The 18,351-nt window shown below is 51.7% G+C and overlaps 5 protein-coding genes across 5 annotated transcripts; 3 read left to right on the top strand and 2 right to left on the bottom strand.

Moving 5' to 3' along the window:
- Positions 1–1,432: 1,432 nt before the first annotated feature.
- PV08_00691 (uncharacterized protein) lies at positions 1,433–3,240 on the top strand (the record flags this gene model as incomplete). The annotated part of the gene is made up of 3 exons (XM_016375056.1): positions 1,433–1,488; positions 1,552–1,708; positions 1,762–3,240. The coding sequence occupies 3 exons, from the start codon at positions 1,433–1,435 to the stop codon at positions 3,238–3,240; spliced, it is 1,692 nt and encodes a 563-aa protein (XP_016240332.1).
- A 2,084-nt stretch (positions 3,241–5,324) lies between these two features.
- PV08_00690 (uncharacterized protein) lies at positions 5,325–7,590 on the top strand (the record flags this gene model as incomplete). Its single annotated transcript, XM_016375055.1, has 10 exons — positions 5,325–5,388; positions 5,444–5,718; positions 5,778–5,802; positions 5,858–5,954; positions 6,029–6,548; positions 6,606–6,670; positions 6,720–6,915; positions 6,966–7,023; positions 7,076–7,177; positions 7,229–7,590. 10 exons carry the CDS (start codon positions 5,325–5,327, stop codon positions 7,588–7,590), a joined length of 1,764 nt encoding a protein of 587 aa, XP_016240331.1.
- Positions 7,591–7,917: 327 nt separating this feature from the next.
- On the bottom strand, positions 7,918–9,365 carry PV08_00689 (uncharacterized protein; the record flags this gene model as incomplete). Its single annotated transcript, XM_016375054.1, has 5 exons — positions 7,918–8,151; positions 8,209–8,587; positions 8,778–8,942; positions 9,003–9,047; positions 9,103–9,365. The coding sequence occupies 5 exons, from the start codon at positions 9,363–9,365 to the stop codon at positions 7,918–7,920; spliced, it is 1,086 nt and encodes a 361-aa protein (XP_016240330.1).
- A 693-nt stretch (positions 9,366–10,058) lies between these two features.
- On the top strand, positions 10,059–12,428 carry PV08_00688 (uncharacterized protein; the record flags this gene model as incomplete). The annotated part of the gene is made up of 12 exons (XM_016375053.1): positions 10,059–10,198; positions 10,262–10,451; positions 10,521–10,593; positions 10,643–10,753; positions 10,870–10,945; positions 11,005–11,166; positions 11,229–11,435; positions 11,502–11,614; positions 11,703–11,923; positions 11,992–12,059; positions 12,135–12,223; positions 12,304–12,428. The coding sequence occupies 12 exons, from the start codon at positions 10,059–10,061 to the stop codon at positions 12,426–12,428; spliced, it is 1,575 nt and encodes a 524-aa protein (XP_016240329.1).
- A 490-nt stretch (positions 12,429–12,918) lies between these two features.
- Positions 12,919–16,558, bottom strand: PV08_00687 (uncharacterized protein; the record flags this gene model as incomplete). Its single annotated transcript, XM_016375052.1, has 3 exons — positions 12,919–14,603; positions 14,759–14,804; positions 15,728–16,558. 3 exons carry the CDS (start codon positions 16,556–16,558, stop codon positions 12,919–12,921), a joined length of 2,562 nt encoding a protein of 853 aa, XP_016240328.1.
- Between the last annotated feature and the right edge of the window lie 1,793 nt (positions 16,559–18,351).

Raw genomic sequence — 18,351 nt, 5'->3', positions numbered from 1 at the left:
TTCTGAACCCGCGAGGCTCGGAGGAGGTTATGTCTGTAGCACGTCGACTGTATTGTGACTTCCAAGGCCGAAGCAAGATAGAGGACCTGGGTACATTGTGCAAGTGGCACAGGTCAGTCCAGCCATGCTCATGCTCGATGTCAAAGCAACGTTGTATAATTTGTACGCCATGCTAACAAAGCATTCGAAGGAAAAGAACGAGGCGGGCACATCGTCGAGGCCTACAATACGACGACTCTCCACCAAGGGTCGAGACAATATCTAAAATTAGCAATCAGCAGGCCAGCCAATCAGCATCGTCAGACGCTCGGATCGAGAGAAGATGAAACGTAGCGCCATCCAGTGCTAAGGCAAAGAGCATGGGCAGCGATGGCGAGAGAGAGCTCGGACAGCATCGGACAGCACACACGCCACCTTTGGGGCGCAGAGATTGCAAAGAGAAGAGGCGCGCATATTATGACCTAGTGACTTAATCAGGACTGGATTGAGTAGGCGTCTAAATGGGACCGTTGAAATGTCATTGCGATCGCTTTCGTTCAGGCATCGGTTCACCCAAGGTAGAAAGTAACAAGTACCAACGTACCTAGGTAAATGTATAGGTGTGCCCCGGCGTATATCCGGACCGTTAGGCATGCTTGGGAGGTGCCTCAGGTATGAGTGCAGAGTGTGCATTAGGCCCTTTGAGTCCTAAGCCGCCCTCGGAGGATCTTAGGTACCTAGGGACCTAGGGGCCTAGGGACCAAGTAGATCCTAACTAGTAGGTAGGCAGGTAGGCAGTTTCGGTACCTCAGGTACGTGCCAGAAATCATAACGGGGGCCCTGTTGTCCATCAGTTTAGTGGCCGATTCCTTTGAGTTAGGCATGTGCGTTGCACCCCACGAGGCCGCTAAGCGCCTGGTGTCGTCGGCCTTTTGACAGAATTTCTCGCCGTCATCACTGCTACTGCGACCCTGAAAGTTTCCTTCTTCCTCTCTTCTCCTCTCTCTTTCTATCTTTAGCATCAACGCCATACCAGCAACCCACCATTGCAGCAGCAAACCCTACCACAGTTCACGCGTGCTTGTTGGCGTCGCGTACCTCTTTGTGCCTCAACGCTATCTGCCTACCTATATGCGCTCCCACAGTCCCCATTGAGTCCTTTCTGTGACAAAGAAATCATACCCAGGTCCAGCCCACCCTCAAACCGCATCCGTCACTTGGCCTAGCATTGCGCCCATTGAAAACCCGAAAACTCCGACCCTGCGTACATAGGCCTTTTCCTTTGTTCACCTATCAATCTCTTTCCAAGTTCAGTGGTCTCTCTCTTGACCGCTTGTGCCCTTTGACCGTCGTTGAGTCGCAGTCTGTGTACGAGTACAATCTACGACATTCCATCACCGGTGCTTGTCGAAGGGTTATCGGTCGTTGTCACATGCGAAAGATATAATCAGCCATGGGTCGGAGGAAGATTGAGATCAGAGCCATCAAGGACGACCGCAATCGTTCGGTGTAAGTGGTCCTAGTGAAGCCAACGTAAACTCCACGGGCCGCCGACGCTGACCTGTCATCTAGCACATTTCTCAAGCGAAAAGGCGGCCTCTTCAAAAAGGCCTACGAGCTTTCGGTCCTATGTTCCGTCGACGTCGCAGTCATTATTTTCGGGAATAACAAAAAACTATACGAGTTTTCTTCGGGAGATATCAACGAGACGCTGCGGCGGTATCAATATGTGAGTCGGTTTGAATTCTTGCGATAGCGCCTTTGCGCTAATGGTGCCCACAGTATGGACAACCACATGAACACAAGGGCCCGATCGACTTCAAGAACAAGGGCGGTGATGACGACGACGACGAAGATGAAGAGGAAGAACAACCGGGCCATGTCAGAGAAGACTCTCACCCACCTCAGCATGCTATGCCCCAACACATGCAACATCCCAACTCCTTTACTCACATCCAACAACCCATGAACTCTGTCTCACCCCCGATGCCTAGTGGCATGTTTCAACCACGGCATGGCACTCCACAACCTCCTCATATGATATCTAGGCCGTCTTCACAGAATATGATCCGGCGGACCAGTTCCAATCTGGTCCCCATGCAGCACCCCCATCCTACGCCGCCACCACCACAGAATGGTTTTGCCTACGTCCCTAATCCTCCCATCTATAATCCCAACGCTCCTCCTAACATGCAACCTCATCCTTCACCGCAACCTCAGTATCAATATCCCCAACAGCAGCAGCAGCAGCAGCAACAACAACAACAACAAGCACAACCGACGCCTCCTCCACAATCGCATCAACAAATGCAACAGGCGCATCAACAGTATCTACAGGAACAACGGCGGCAGTCACAAACACCACAACCAAGCCTCCAGCCTCCACCTCAACCCCAACCTCGTACATCGCCTCAACCCGAAACACAAAATCTCCGGCCTCCGGAGCAAGGAACGCCCCCACAGCCAAAACACCTGTCGTCGAAATCAAGGAGTATATTTACTCCCATTGATGAAGGTGGATCTGTACTGGCCCAGCACTTTTTCGGAGCTCCGGATCCAAAGCCGGTGAAGAAGGAAGTTGAGGCGAGGGATGCGAAGATGCTTCCACGGAGCATAACTGCTCCGGCTGTAGGTAAAGACCCTGCGCAGCCACCGAGGTCGCAAACGGCAGTTCCAGAATTCGCTCCACCAAAAAGGTCAGATACGTCCGGATCAAAGTCCGGTGCTCGACCCAAATTGAACTTGCAAATCCCATCCGAGGCCGAAGACAATGATTCACCAAGTGGTTCGACGGGACAATCGACAGATCCGTCAGGAAATACTGCTCGAGGAAGTGACCACATCGTTCTTCCGCCCCCATCGCCTAGTGCTTCCGCGGTAATGTCCGCTGGAGCGAGCGGGCCACCAAATCCATTCGCTCGACCACATCCTCCGCCAACATCGAACCAGAACCGCGAAGCCTATAATGATAATAGGAACAATATCGAGACACCTATATCAGCCTTACCGAGTCGTTACATGAACAATGACCTGTTACCGAGCCCAAGCAACTTCTTCAGCGATTGGTTTGATGGCGGAAGGAATGGTGGACTGAACTCGGCAGTCCTACCCAGTCCTCTGGCGTTTCCTACGCCATCTGATGGCAGAGGTCTAGGATTTGGAGGTCGTGACACGGCCAATGAAGCCAGCGGCAATGGGGAGAAGAGGAAGGGCAGTGTGGATATGGCAGATAAAGAGGACGTGAAGAAAATCAAGACCTGATCGAAATCGGGCGACATGGGTGAAGAGCGAAGGGTGGAGGGTGCATTTCCTTTGTCTAACCTTGAACAGATTTATGGCTGTTACTTTTTAACGACCCGTCATGACCAAGAAGTGTTTTGTTAGATTTTCCGGTCTGGCTCGAGCAACGGTGATATGTATTGGTCAATTCCCGCATGGCTGGCTCGACCAGGACGGTTTTTGTCTATGTCTTTGTCACAAAGTCTATTGTTTATACCTGCCTGTAAGGTCACATGGTTTGCATAGCGTGGGATGGGACGCGGGAATTATGGGTTCAGCGAAGCTTGAGGCAATTCATCTTCTCCATCAGTCCATCTATCTTTCGTTTCACAATACTCGGAGGGGTGAGTCTGACTCGCGGGGCTGGTGTCGGAGTTAGTTCCTTGTGCAAGCTGTACCTACATCGTTTTTTTCGGCACCGAACTGAAATTGTGCATGCTTCAAAGGTCTCCGGGTTGGTGTCATGAAGGGTCACTAGAGATGGTGTCACGGCTAGAATCACGCGGCCAGGGATGATATGTTCACCATAGATGTAGTCGGTCAATGTAGTGTCCTTCTCTGGTGGACCAATCGCGATTCAAAAACATCGGCCTACTCAGCAGGAGCCAGGAGCACTGCCCACGAAGGTCGAGATGATGTATTCGTTCAACGTGTTGTAGTTTTGTAGAGGGAGATGATAGATTAGAGTGTTTAGAGCCCATTAGGGTAATTAGGCCAATGACGTCTCGTACACTAAATAGGCGCCAAGATACGCTAATAAAACAGGCTATCTCTTTTGTAGCAACATGTCCTAAATTTGTGGTTGACGTGGTTCACCGTTACCCATACAATTTCCAGGTTGTTGTGATTTCTTCTCTCCAAGGACATCGACGCTCTGTATTCAACACTCTTCCAGGACAGATCTCGATACTTCCATTCCCCGGTAGACCTATTCGCGTCGTGACTTCGTTCGACCAGCGCAACATTTAGTACACTCCATAAGGCAGAAGCTGCCTTGCACTCACCCTGAACGAGCGCCGTTCGCAGCAGGAATCTGCCGGTATAGGCGGGATGGGCGCTCCAGAAGAAGGTGAAGAAGCGAGGTAAGTTCTGACATAGTATCTAATAATAATGCTTGAAGGCCTTTGTCGTTTCGCGCAGGGATGGGGGAGTGATTTCCTTCCGCTCTGGCCCGCGCTCGCCCCCCTCGCTCGTTCTGGTTGCAGATCTGGCCGTACAGAAAGGGCCATTGAGATGGGACCGGAATCTGGGCCTGTCTCGATACGGGCGAAGGCATATTGGAACATGGAGCACAGATTGAGCAGATAAGGATCGCGGTGGAATTGTCCGCATCTTCAAAGTGCCGGGGACCCGGCACTTAAGTGCCAAGATCTGCTCAATCCATCGCGGTCTCTTCTTCCTCAATATCTTGACAAGTTTAAGGACTGGGCCTCGAACGGTGGACATCGCCTGTAACACAGACGGGACTCGGTTGCAGCAGCGTCTGAGGCCGTATCCACATCAATGTCAAGCAGATCCAGCTCTCCCGGCCCTGTTGCCCGTGGACCTGCATTGACGACCCCCTCCGGTCGAGCCAGCAAGGCCTGTACAAGGTGCAGGCGGTATAGGACGCGCTGCACTAAGGCGACGTCCCACGATGTGGCTTCCAGTGACAAGCCGCCACCTTGTGATCGATGTATTGCTGCTGGTGTGCAACACGAATGGTAAGTACCTATAGCTGGCTGTGGCGAGTGTGAGTTGACGGGCCGGTCGCTGCAGCAAATACACTGAACGTGGATTCAGTCGCCTTGATAGACAGGTTTGTTCCATTCAAATCCCCTCACTGCCTTCAACAACGACGCCGACCATACCAACGACAGTTCCGGGCGGTGCAACGCAAGTCTTTACCAGAAGTCAACTTTCCGCTCTTGTAGGCACCCTGCCCACCCTCTGAAATGCCCAGTGCATGCTCACGTCATCGAAAGGACTCGTCCAGACGTACAAGCCTATGACAGCTTCCCGTATGTTGTGAGCCCTTGAGGATACAGTATATACAGTATGTCCTCTGGCTGACTGCGAGAGTCAGGATGCCAGAATTTGCCGAAGTTGCCGATGGTTGCAGGTCTTTTGTGTCCAGCTACTTTTCATGCGGTATGTCCGGGAGAAATACTCCGAACGATAAGTTTGCTGATATCGGTGCCGGCAGGCTTCACCAAAGAGATGCATCTTCTCGATCGGCTTGAGAGTCCTGATGATGGCATAGGGCGCTTTCTGCTTGTGTGCATACTCGCCCTGGCAGCACCCTTTACGGAGTCTCTTATCCGCAGGTATGATGGCGCACTGCGTGCGTCAGAATTTTTCGCTGCACAAGCTCGCGCCCTTGCCCTCCGCGAACAGTATAGCCCGAACATTGAGAACACACAGGCCTTCTTCTTGCTGGGGATATACGAATGGGCCCATGGTTGCGGACAGTTGGGTTGGGTAAGTGTCGCTTACGGCGCTATTTGCTCAGAAGTATCAGCCTAATACCCTTTGAGTAGATGCAAATGGGAATCGCAGTACGGAGTACGTGACAGACTCCAGAGAAGACGGCAAATCTCTCACTGTATAATTGCTTTAGTGGCAGGTATCCTGAAGCTGCATCGCGAATCGACCTACGACTTGCCGGACAGCGCTACTGCTGAAGAGCGCATAGCATCCGAATCCGCTCGAAGGACGTAAGACACAGCTGCTTCATCCCAATTCACTGACTGACCATTCTGGCTTCAGTTTCTGGCTCATTCAGTGCAAGTTGTCTCTTCATGGATTCAAAGTCTCGTGCTGATCGTGTTGTGCTGCAGCTCATGATCAACACCTCGCTTCCGGAACCGCACGTCCCAGATCATTCGACCTATCAGATATCAGTGTGCGTCTTCCGTGTAGTGAAGAAGACTTCAGCTTCGGCCAAAAGCCTGCACAACGCGCGGTTCTGGCAAACACGAGAGCGGCCGAAGGTAATGAGCATCTGGAGACAACGCCGCACCGGTCGCTTTACGCCACAATTATCCAAGGTGACTCTCTTACGCAACCGTCCTGCCGTTTGGCCGCTGAAGTCTGTTCCAGGCGATAATCTCTTCGGTCACGTCTCAGTCCGAGCATGTCGGTCCACAAATGAGTTGGACCGCACCAGGTTCCATGCGGCACCTTGGGAAGCTAGCAGTGACTATCAAAGTACACTGGGCCTTCTACGTCAGTGGGAAAAGGGCTTACCACCAAGCCACAAATGGTCGCGACAGAATCTTCGTCGCTATAAAGCGCAAAATCTTGACGTTGTAAGTCCGATGCCGACTTTCTCGAAGTGGTGTTCTCCCGCTGAACGACTACCTCAGGGATTTTGCTCAGCAACCACTCCAATCAGGCTGAGCAATGTGCTATTGCGCAGAACCTACTTGCCGTGAGTTGTGCATTATTTCCAGGCGATGTAATGGCTCAGTGACGTTCAGGCAAATGACAACGGCGGCCGAGATCGGGCTACCACTAGCGGAAACCAGCACTGAGGAGCATCTCCCCTCAACGACATTCTTCTTGCGAATGGCTGATGAGATGTACCAGAATGCACACGATCTCCTTGTCCAGCTCGAGGCTTTCATCGAGCTGAGGGCGAGCACCAACGCCACCATTGCTGCCCCACCACCATTCGTGCGTGTCTCCTCTTTTCTAGCCAATCGACACTGACCCTGTGTTGACAGGCATTTGCGGCCTTCGTATGCGGAGACCTGTTCGACTATCTGGCAAGATGCCCACAATGTACGCTGTTCCAATCGGTCATTACCGTCGCGACTCTGACATCAGCGCCTAGTGTGCCCGAGATACTCTAAAGATGCACGAACTTTGGTCGAGTCTTCACTCAGGGTCCTCGACCGGCTGACAGGTTGGGTGCTCGCTAAACGGTGGGGCGAGGGTATGTATCACATTTGTATTCGACCATTTGGCTACTCACCTTTTTCTACAGTACTTCGGAGAACCATCATTGCTCGTGTGCGAGGTCCACACAACCTTGCTGAAGCAACAGTCGAAGATCAACGGCCGGCTTACAGTCAGAGTCCCCACCAGCAGGGATATCACCCGGGATCTTATTCATCCCTATACGACAAATCTGCCCAGGACAAGCTGTCTGACTTGGCAACCATAGCAACTTGGCGCAGCTCTCGACTTGGAGACTCGTGGTCGGCTGGTGATGCGATGAACTCCTCTGCTTCGCAGCCACATCTGGCCACTGACGCTCTACTATCGGAAGACTTTGGGCTAGACCTCAGCGCATTCCTGGGAGGCGAAGATCCGCTCCTCAGTTCAACCAGCTGGTCAATGGACTAATTGTACGTTTTAAAACTTTCAATAATAGGTATTGGTCGTCTTGCACTCTTCATGAGTCTATAGGACAACCGTTCATTTATCTATCCATGTACACTTCCACGGCGTCGTCAGTCTCGCCAACCACTCCAAACACAGGACGCAGTATGCCCAAATTTTAGGGATGCATTTCCTCTACCCAAACCCCTTCCAGCATCATTCAGGGTGCTACCTTACCTCACCGTCAGCTCTGGACGTTCACCTGCCTCCGGTGTAGGGATGGGCCTACCCCCTAGTGGACTGCATCATGCTCTGTCAGTTGTGCACAGCATTGATCGAGACTGATCACACTCACGTTATGCGCAGGAGATGGCGGCGATCGCCTGGCTCGTAGTCGTGTGTAGCACTGTGGAAGACGACACGTTGGTCGTACACAACGACTGCACCTTCTGCCCATCTGACACGACATTGGAAATCCTGGCTGTTTTCGATGTGGTTCCTGAGGAAGTTGCCAATGGCGATGTTCTCCTGCTCCTTTAGATTGTGGATGCGGTCAGTGCTGAAATGCGGGTTGTGGAACAGAGACTAGACAACAAGAGTCAGCCTCGCCTTGTTCGTGTAAAGTCTCGCAACGGGTCATACTCTTTGCCCAGTTGTTGGGTGCACACGGACGACTGGGTGAGCGATCGGGACCGGTGCACGTCGAACTGGACCACCTATCTTCGCCGATGAATCCGAAATGAGCTTCGAAGAATTTTCCGACCACAAGGTGCATACGAATTTCTGCATGGCTGGGGAGAGGGTATCGTAAGCCCTGGTGGCAGAGCAGAACAATGTGTCACCACCGCCTGTAGCCGGAACCTCCAGTGCAACAAGCATGGATACAGCGGGCGGCTGAGGTTCGTGGCACTGATCGGTGTGCCATTGGACGTATCTGCATTCAGTGAGTGAATGGGCTTCCTTTCTTTCATGGCTTGTGACCGATCGGAGCCTACGTGTTCTTGGAGCCATGACCAAGCTCCTTGCGCAACTTATCACCGCCTGGTTCTGGGCCTTCGTATATGATGGTCAAGTCGCTACAGCGAATTGTCAGCTTTTCCCCAGGTCGACGGAGCAAGACTCGGGGCCATACTTGTGACCTTTGATCTGAAAGAGGATTTACGTCAGCCTAAAATCTCATTCGTTGGGATTTCTGGACACTTACACAAGACTGCGTGGGATGGCGATGTAAAGGGCCAAAGTGATTGCCAAACTCTTTGAATTTTTCGATGCCCTGATCTTTCAGGTCTTGGTCGTGGAAGGCAAGCACGCCACGCTGAGTCGCCAGGAGAGCGAGCTCATCCAGTCCAGCAGCAGTGAGTTTACTGAGCTGTACTCTGGGTTGCGAAAACAAACTCAGCAGTGCCAAACAAGTGACCAGGCAGGCTGTTGCTTACCCTTTGATGATGCTGCCCAGGCGAGGAGTAATGTACCTGATACAACTGTTGTCAGGTGGCCGCTTCGCATGACACTAGAGGCAGTTAAGGGTGCACACACTCTTCGGTATATCCTGGAAGCCCTTTCAAGTTCGGCATGGCAGGATCGGCGCGTGTACCTGGTTCAATATGGTCGAACTCGCCATGGTAGCCAGGATTGCTACCATGCTCAGTGGATGGGAGGTACTCCGGGTACTTCGCAAGAGGATATGCATTTGCCACGTCCCTGGCCGCGAGTGCCTTGTGCACTTCGTATACATCGTACTTAGCTGCCAGAGCAGCAACCTCTGGGTCTAATATCTCAACTGGGGTTTTTGCGATCATGATTGTTGTTACTTGTCAAGTTCTGTGAAGGAGACAGACGCACCGGCTACACTGCTTCGACACGTCGGTTTTGAGGTTCCTGGCAATCAGGGTGTCCACGACAGGCTTTCGAACTTCTACCTCTCCAGAATGCCGGACAAGTGCCAGAAAGTGCCGGGCCATGATCGTTGATAAGAATGGGCCGCCCCAAGTCCCACTATTGATACCTCTATTGACTAACTCGGTTTTGTCCAGCTTGAACTTCGAGACAAGCGCAGCAGAATGAAATCCGTATCAGATTCTATTGATGTGTCTTTGAGGTCGATCCCAGTAAAGCCTGTGCCGGGCGCATGCCTATCGCAGTTTTTGACTTCCGACATTCTGGACTCTCGACTTTGAGATGCTGGAAAGCGATAAGCACGAAACATAACACCGCTTTATATCCCGCTTTCCTGTACTCGGTCACGCTTTGGAGTCACAACCTTGAATGTTTCTGTCTACTGTAGACTGTCAAACTATCGGTGCAGGTCAGTATTCATGGATATTCTCCGGAAAATCGACCAGAAGGTCGCCATTGCGCCGAGACCAGGATCGTACAACAAGGACACCCGCTGGTCGAACCCAGGTGAGACAAGTCCCATATCACGACCAAACATTCACTGAATTATGCTCTCTCCACACAGATTTGGACCCGGTACCGAAAGAACAGAGAACATGGAGGATGAGAGACTTGACGTTAGTTTGCTGTCTGTTGGTGTCGCCGATGCAAAGCCTGACATGATGCCGACGAACAGTTTCTACTGGATGTCCGACGCTCTTGCTGGAGGTAGTTGGAGCACCGGAGCATCCCTTATGTGAGCATAACATCTCAATCCTGGTTGCACGCATGCCCTGTCCTAACAGCATGTCCTCTTCAGTACTCTCGGATTCACCGCGCGGACAGCCATTCCAATCGCATTCTGCTCCTACTTCCTGGTATCCATTCCTTCAGCGCTTACCGGTCGTATCGGGACCTTCACCCACACCCCTTTCCCTGTCAACATCCGTGCATCATTCGGTCCGTGGGGAAGTGTCGTCCCTATTCTTGCCCGCATGATCATTGGCCTTGTGAGTTTCAAGGAACACCTTATGGACACCAAAATCAATTGATCTTACTGATGATGGTGGAAAATTTAGATTTGGATGTTCGTGCAGACTTACCTCGGTGGTACTTACGTTACAATCTTGCTCTCGGGCATCTGGCCTAGCTGTAAGCACCGTTTGCGGAGCCAGAATTCCTTCGATTGACAGCATCGCAGACAACAGAATTCCCAACAGACTTCCTGCGAGCGCTGGAATCGAGTCGAAAGAACTACTCTCGGTTTTTATTTTCTGGTGCATTCAGGTACGTCTGACGACGTGTATGAGTGGTTTGAACATATATCTGACAATCGTTCTACAGAGTCCACTGGTCGTCATGCCCGTTCGTGAGTGCTTTCTTGGATCTAAGCTCGGGCTGCTTGCTAACTTCTGGTGCCTCTTTCAGGCAAACTTCGATATTTGTTTTTAGTCAAAGCAATCATCGTACCGATCTGCTACTTTGGTATCTTCATATGGGCGATGTAAATGCCTCTCTTATGCCGATGTAATTTTGCCCCAGCTTACGATTGATTGTGTCCAGGATCGCCACCAATGGAGGTGACACTCCATATATTCGTGGCCGATCGACCGGGTCGGGGTGGGCTGTTCTTCAAGCGATCAACGCTCTTGCTGGAGGCGCCTCAGCCGTCGAGACGAACGCGGCCGACTTTAGCAGATATATGAAGCACGGCAGCGGTAACTTGTGAGAGAACCTCGCTGGGGTCCCGCTTAGCTCGAGTCTCCTGCTAATGACGACTTTCCTAGCTGGCAAATCTTGTGGATCCCAATCACAAACACCCTCCCTATCGTGGTGGCCACCCTTGCGACCGGTGCCGCTCAAGCAAAGTACGGCGTATACGAATGGAACGCGGCTGATCTTTTCTTGCTCTGGAACAATCGAGCTGCTCAGGTCTTTTGTGCTGCGGCATTCATTCTCTCAAACATTGGAATCAATATCAGTGCCAATGCCGTGTACGTTGCAGATCCGTGTGTGCTCTTGCATTCCGAGCGGCTGATTAACCTTAAAATGAACAACAGGGCGTTTTCGAACGACATGACCTCCCTGTGTCCGCGGTATTTCAACAATTTCCGGTCGTCGGCCCTTTGCGCGATTCTGTCCTTTGCGGCTTGCCCGTGGTTGATTGTGCAAAGTGCGTTTCTGTCCTGAAATTATCATGCCGCTAGAGCACACCAGTCCTGTACCGTTTATGTAACCGACCTCTGACTTCTTCAATCTAGACGCTCCGGCTTTGCTCAACTTCCTCGGTTCCTACGCATGTTTCCTTTCAGGTATTGCAGCAATCATGATCGCCGACTTCTACCTCGTCCGAAAGGGTCGTGTCGACATGCGTGAATACTACAACTTCCCCGGAGGTATCTATTGGTACTGGTTCGGTTTCAATTGGCGAGCCATCGCAGCCTGGGTCATCTCTTTTGCTCCCAATCTTCCTGGACTAATTGTACGTCTTGACTGATACTTTTGAGAACACACGATGGAACAACTAATCTCGGACTCTCCTAAATACAGCACGGGGTCAATGCCAAGGTTCCTAACGTGCAACCTTATACATACTACTTTAGCTGGCTGTTTGGAACGTGAGTATTGGGTTTTGTCTCTTCAAAGAAAAGGTTGTCTGGAGCGCACGAGAAAGACTAACTTCAAGACCGCAGCGCCGTGTCCGTTGCGTTATACATGCTCATAAACTACTTCTTCCCTCCGAAGGCCTCTCTGATCAACTACACCTTGTACGAAGATGACAGTAAGTGAACCGCACACCTTCTCTCTCCATCTCTTATGGCCTCCACTGACATTGGCAACAACTAACGTAAGTGAATGCAGTGATTGTCAGCGAGACCAACGATGTGGAAGCAGCCGCGGCGACCGAGCTCAGACGTGAGAGTGTCACGGAGAAGCAGGGAGCAGAGGAGACAGTTGTTGTTCCGGTGCCCGTCATCAAAGATTGAGAGACTCCGAGAATATGTTAGAAATGGGGGAATGACTTTTGTTCCCAGTGCAGAATCTTGCTCCGTAAAGTTTCCGAATATAGGACTTTTTGGTACAAGTTGAATGTTGGCAAAAGTGCACGAGGTCGTCGACATGTGGCCGGTGGATATCCAGCTGATGTACGTACCGTGTATCCCATGTACTAACTAGTGTATTTGTCGTACTTGAAAAAACCTGCATCTCAAACTCGCATTCGTAGTTCACCGGTCTTGACGATACAATTCTTACATTGTACAATACTCATCTTCAATTATCCACGTGGTTTGGGCTTTACAAATTCCTATATGCGTGTACTCGATACAATCCATCACACCATCACAGTCATGATCTGGGTATACACACACACACACACACACACACACACACACACACACACTCGTACGTTCGTGTGACTCTTTGTGAGATGTCAAACTCTTACGATGAGCCGGGGTATACACTGGAGAGCGTGGGCTATGGTGGTGACGACCATTTCTCCTCTGACAATCTCTTCATCATCTCAACGCCCTCACGTATCGCCCTGGCCAACTCGGTGCCCTCGCTCCATATCCGGTCATGTTGGCCGTGTATCTCGAGAACCTTTACTTGGACCTTGGCGCCGTGTAAACTTTGTCTTTGAGGCTTGCTGCCGAATGCATTTTTACCATCTTCAATGTCGTTGACGTCTTTGACGTCCTCGGCGTCTCTGTGGTCTGGTCCTTGTTTGTTGTTGTTGCCGCGGTCTTTGCGGTCTTCACCGTCTGGCCTGCCTGGCCTGTCTGCTTCTCCGGCTTCTTCTTTGCCGTCTCTGACCTCTCCGCGGCCGCCGGGAGAAGTGCCAGCACTGCCGGGAAGAATGTCGATTTGGCTCTTGACGACCGCTCCGTGTGATGTGCTACTCGCACCGGGAGAACCGTCGATGATGCGAGCCCCGGTGAGCAGCACGTCTCTCATGATCTCCACCTGCCCCCAATCCACGAGTCCGTCGTCCCTCGAATGGGCGAGGACGACGCCGACCTTGCCACCGGGCACGTTCGAAGCCCACTCGGTCTCGTACCGACGGACGTCGTACCGCGCGGGACTTGCGGCGGCGTCGTCCTGGACGGTCGATATGTTTGCGTTCCGCGTGAGGTCGACGTAGCTGGGGAACCGGGCGTGGAGGGCCGGAAAGTCGTAGATCCCACTCACGCCCAGCACGGCGAGCGGGGGCGATATTGTCAGTTTCGTTTTCTCCTCCTCCTCCTTCTTCTTCTTCTTCGTCATCATCATCACGCCAGACCCAGATGCAGGTGTGGAAGATGAAAACAAGTACGGGAACGACGACAGCGTGGATAACAGCGCCATCGTCGCCCCGACGCTGTGGCCGACGAGGAGATACCGATCCCCGAAGCCGTATCTGCCCTGCAAGTGCGCTATGGCGGCCAAGACGTCGTGCATGTGGTCTGGCCATTTCGCGTCGCGGAGTTCATATCTCGGCGTCTTCGTCGGGTCTTGAGGGTAGTGTGGGTTCGGGCTCAGTCGGTAATTTATGGACGCGTATCCAGCGACGGAGGACCACGTCGATGTCGACGTCGATGATGATACGATTCTTGAAAGAGCAGGGACCAGAGAGGCAGATGTCACGTTGGTGTCGCGAAAGTAGCCTCCGTGGATGAAAAGGACCCAGAACTTCTTGTCCTTCCCACTTTGCCTCGACCCATTCTCCTCGGTCTCCTCTTCTTCACCCTCCTCTCCCTTTCGATCAGTCGTTTGGGCACCACCACCACCGCCACCACCGGACCCCCGGCGCTGATCGCGTTCACGCTCGTGGTCATGGTCCGGAATATACACGTCGTAAGATTGCAGAATGCTGTCCTGTGCGTACTGATGGCGAGTGACGTTTCGACTTATTAGCGTCTCGTCCGGAACTCTCGCGGCGCCGCCACCGTCCACGACCGTCGTGGTGGTCGATAGGCCCCTCTCCGGCCCTGCCGCCTCCGTACCAGACTTGTCAAGTCGAGATTGAGGATTATGATGATGATGGTGGATCGGATTATTAGTGGCTATGTCTTTGTCTTTGTGCCGCGACGGACTATGATGCCGGATTCGCTGTTGTGGTTCCTTGGTCGATGGGGAGAGGTATGCTGAGCCCGAGTATTTCTGGTCCGAGGCTTTGACGGCTGGTAATGGTAGCAACACATTGTAAGTTATTATGGATCGTTAAGATATAGAGAGAGGGGGGGGGGTTGTTAGAGGTGACAGAACAACAAAGAAACAAGGACTGCTACGGAATGATGTAGATAGAATACATCACCATTCTCAAAAGCACACGTACCCTGGTCTTGTAGATATCGAATCACTCTCTTCATATTTATCAAGAACTGGTAGCGTAGTCAGACGCTCCCGGGGTCTGGGACTTTTGAACCTTCGGAATGTCGTCTAGACGATATTCAAGGGACTATAGATTCATCAAGGGTGCGAGGTCGGACAAGGTCACCAGCGATATCAATATGCACTCGTCCCAGGCAGAGAGATTCCATCGCACAAAATCTCGAACATGTAGACAAAGCGCTCTCTTTATTACACAGTTATGTAAGCCTAACTTTCAAAGCTTCAAGCTTAAAGTAATCATGTATGATTTATTCTCCAGGTCCCCCGCTGATCATCCATCAACCGAGATGAAGCTTCCAATCAACATCCCCTGTGTTTACTCTTTACTCGAATCCCCACATCATCAGGCGACACTCGGTCTGCACTCGGACGCTGATTACTTTACACAGAGGTTCTGAAACTCAGGCCTCACACATTTAGAAAGTACAAGTAACTCCTCGGCAGGCCCGGAAGTGCAGAAGCAAGATCCCACTGGCCACGAGCGACAAATCCCCAAAGCGACAGTCGGTTTTTGTAAGTTTCGAAATTTCTGACCCGTCAGTCCATGCTATGGGTGGATAGATCACACAGGTATTCGTATGATCGCGATTCAAATTAATTCTCATTATCGTATTTAGGCACTCCCAGCAGGGGTCAGCTTAACACAGACAACAGCAGAAGCATGATGCAAAATCCCTCAACTTCCAGTCCCTAGGGCATCAGAAAAGAAGCCGAGGCCGAGAAAAAGCCTCGAGGGACTTTCGTGCTGTGGCAACTCTGGCACTCGAGTTGTACCGCGACTCGGGTGGTGATTCGATTGAATCACCGAACGGCCCCAGTGCCATCTCGGCTTCACTTGATATCCCGCGTCGCCATCAATCGCCGCATCCGCCGGTTCAGTCATCGACACTGTTGACCCAGGGAACGGGCTTACTTCCCGGTTATTTTTCTTTTCTTGTTGCCCACCTGCCTGATGCTGCCAATTGCTTGTGCATAGAGTCTCCAGGGGAGGAAAATTGATGGGATCCGTCTGCATTAGTTGAAGGTCGAACTCATCAAGACCGTCCGACATAACTTGACTATCTTGGCTCACGATATCTGCGATCAGGGTGGCGTTGTCAAAGCCTTGTGAGTCGTGAGTGTCGTCGTACGTCGTCTGGAGGAAAGACTGTTCACCCAGTGCCCAATCTTGGTCGTTGCTGTCAGTAACTTGCGGTTGTCGAAGCCAATCACGTTCCAAATCATTAGCCGTGCCCAAGGTCTCATTGGGCCCAGGAGATGGCCAATAATGGGAGTACTCAGGTCCTACCGTGAGGTTTGAAGGGTCGGGCTGTCCATTGTTGCCAATTGTATTTGGTTCGGGGTGTACGGATTGTGGTCGTTGTTTTGGCCCTTGAATGTTGGTTGGACTAAGTTTCTGGGCGCTCGGCTTTAGGTTGTCATTTTTCATTGTCAAGTACGGAGCTTGAAAGTGTCGCTGTTGGTATTTGTGAGGCAAGCCAGCAACTTTCTCGCGAACCTGATACTCTGTAGCATGATGAGAGCTTTCAAGTCCTCTGCGCGCTGGCCTGATGTGGCTCGTCTGCCCCTCACAGGGATCGTGTGAAGCACTAGATAGTTGGCGGTCTTGTGCCAAAGCTTTGAGATCGTCCAGCGAGTAGCACTGTTTTTTGCTGTTCGGCGAGAATGACTCGATCCCTTGCAATAATGCATTCGTTGCCCAGTCCTGAAGGACTCGACTGGTCACAAAGCTTTCAGGAGACATGGGAGGGGATTCCCGACGGCCTCGACATTCCCGGATAGGAGGAGCGTTCCCAAAGGGTGGTGATGCAGGCGGTGCAGGCGGCGCAGGCCCCTGCCTCCTTGGAAATGGTGCTTGTTGAGCTAGATAGCTTGACCAGGATGCCTGAGACCTTGAGGATGTTCTGTCCTGATAGAGAGACGGAGACATCATTGTTTTCTGATGCCGATCACTGTAGAATTGCGATGGTTTCTTCTTGAGAAATTCCATGTCTGAAAACGCCAAGTCAGGCAGGTCGTGCCTGTGCATGCGTGTTGATGTTTTTACGTGATCGAAAATCCCTGGTCTACGGCCTGATTTTAAAGATAGTCTGTTTGTTCTCTTGTTGGGTGGTTGGAGCCCCTTTTCCAGCCTCCATGCATTCACAGTGTGTTCACCAGCCATAAGCTTTCTTCTTGGTTTTGATCTTGGGAGATTGTTTCCAAGCTCGTACCTATCGCCCCTGGTTCTGTGCCGCTGTCTTCGTGCGTATTTGTCGCTGGGATGTGCAATTTCAGCATGGTTCTGGTATTTTGCAGGTTGAGTGGTAGAAAGGTTTTCATCTTGAAACGCCGATAAAGAATGATGTGGTCTCCCACAACGCCTTTTCGTCCTTCCTTCGCCGTCTTCCTTTCTCCAATTATGCATACGATTTTTGTCCTTGTCGCTGTTTGGTGCGACTGAATTTTCCGTGGAAAGAACATGTATGCCAGGATGATTATGATCTGTATTAGCACAGCTTAGTATGCGTCTGCTGAAGCCAGCTCCCGCAACTTACCTTTGATGAAAGGTGCTTCAGGACAGCGGAGATGGTCACTGCTGAAGGGGTCCGACTGCCTTTTGAGATCTGTCTGAGCAATTCTCGAGTAAAGAGTGTCTTGTCGGATACCGTACATCCACTTGTCGATCAACTCCGGGGTTTCAAAGGGAGCAAACTGCGAACACGACATTGCCCAGAAGGGATTCCCCGCGGGTTCTGAGCCCAACTGCCAACTGCCGTGGCGATCGTGAAACAATGGCAGGTGCACGCACGAGCAGATCATGACTCCAAGGTCGAGCTGCGTGATGGTTGTGTAGAATCGTAACGTGACATCTCTGCAAAGGAAGGTGCGACCGAGGCCGCAGTTTTCACGGGGCGAACAAACACTTTCTACTCAAACACGCATGATGGCTTTTCGAATCTGCTCATCCATCTCCCAACACCCTACCAAATCTGCTTTTGCCTCTTTGGCCGCCACCAGGCTGATCTTGGGAGAGAGACCAACATGTATTCAGTATTGAAGGGAGCTGCAAGTATCCCTGCAACCCGTTGGTCCAAATCTTACATAGGATAGCCTTCAGGTCTGGAGAACTTCATGCACAATGGCCTGCATGGCTCGCCGTCATGGTGCTGACCATCCTTTGTTGTTTGTGGGTTGGCAAGTGCTCAATTCCAGAAGGAAGAAGGACACAACTAATTACTTCCCCTTGACGTGGGTGGCTTTGGCTTTACTCGTGCGGCTTGCTGGGGACTAGGGAAGCGGGATCTCGATCCAGTTTGATCGCGGAATCATACACGGCTCGCGTTCGAACGATATTCTCCGACCGGTTCGTCGATCCCTCACTGGAAGAGATACGGAGAGAACGAAAAAAGCGAAGTCGGTGTAGCCTGGGCATTAGCTTCTTTGGGACAAGATCGCATGTCTTGATGGACTGGAGCGGCGCACCCAGGCTCAACACCCAAACTCAGGGTACGCCGGAGGCTAAGACGCCACTGATGGCGACACTGACCGCGACAG

The sequence above is a fragment of the Exophiala spinifera genome (genome assembly GCF_000836115.1).
Source record: "Exophiala spinifera strain CBS 89968 unplaced genomic scaffold supercont1.1, whole genome shotgun sequence".
NCBI lineage: Eukaryota > Fungi > Ascomycota > Eurotiomycetes > Chaetothyriales > Herpotrichiellaceae > Exophiala > Exophiala spinifera.
Note: the sequence above shows the minus strand (reverse complement) of the source record. Positions and strands in the feature narration are given on the sequence as shown.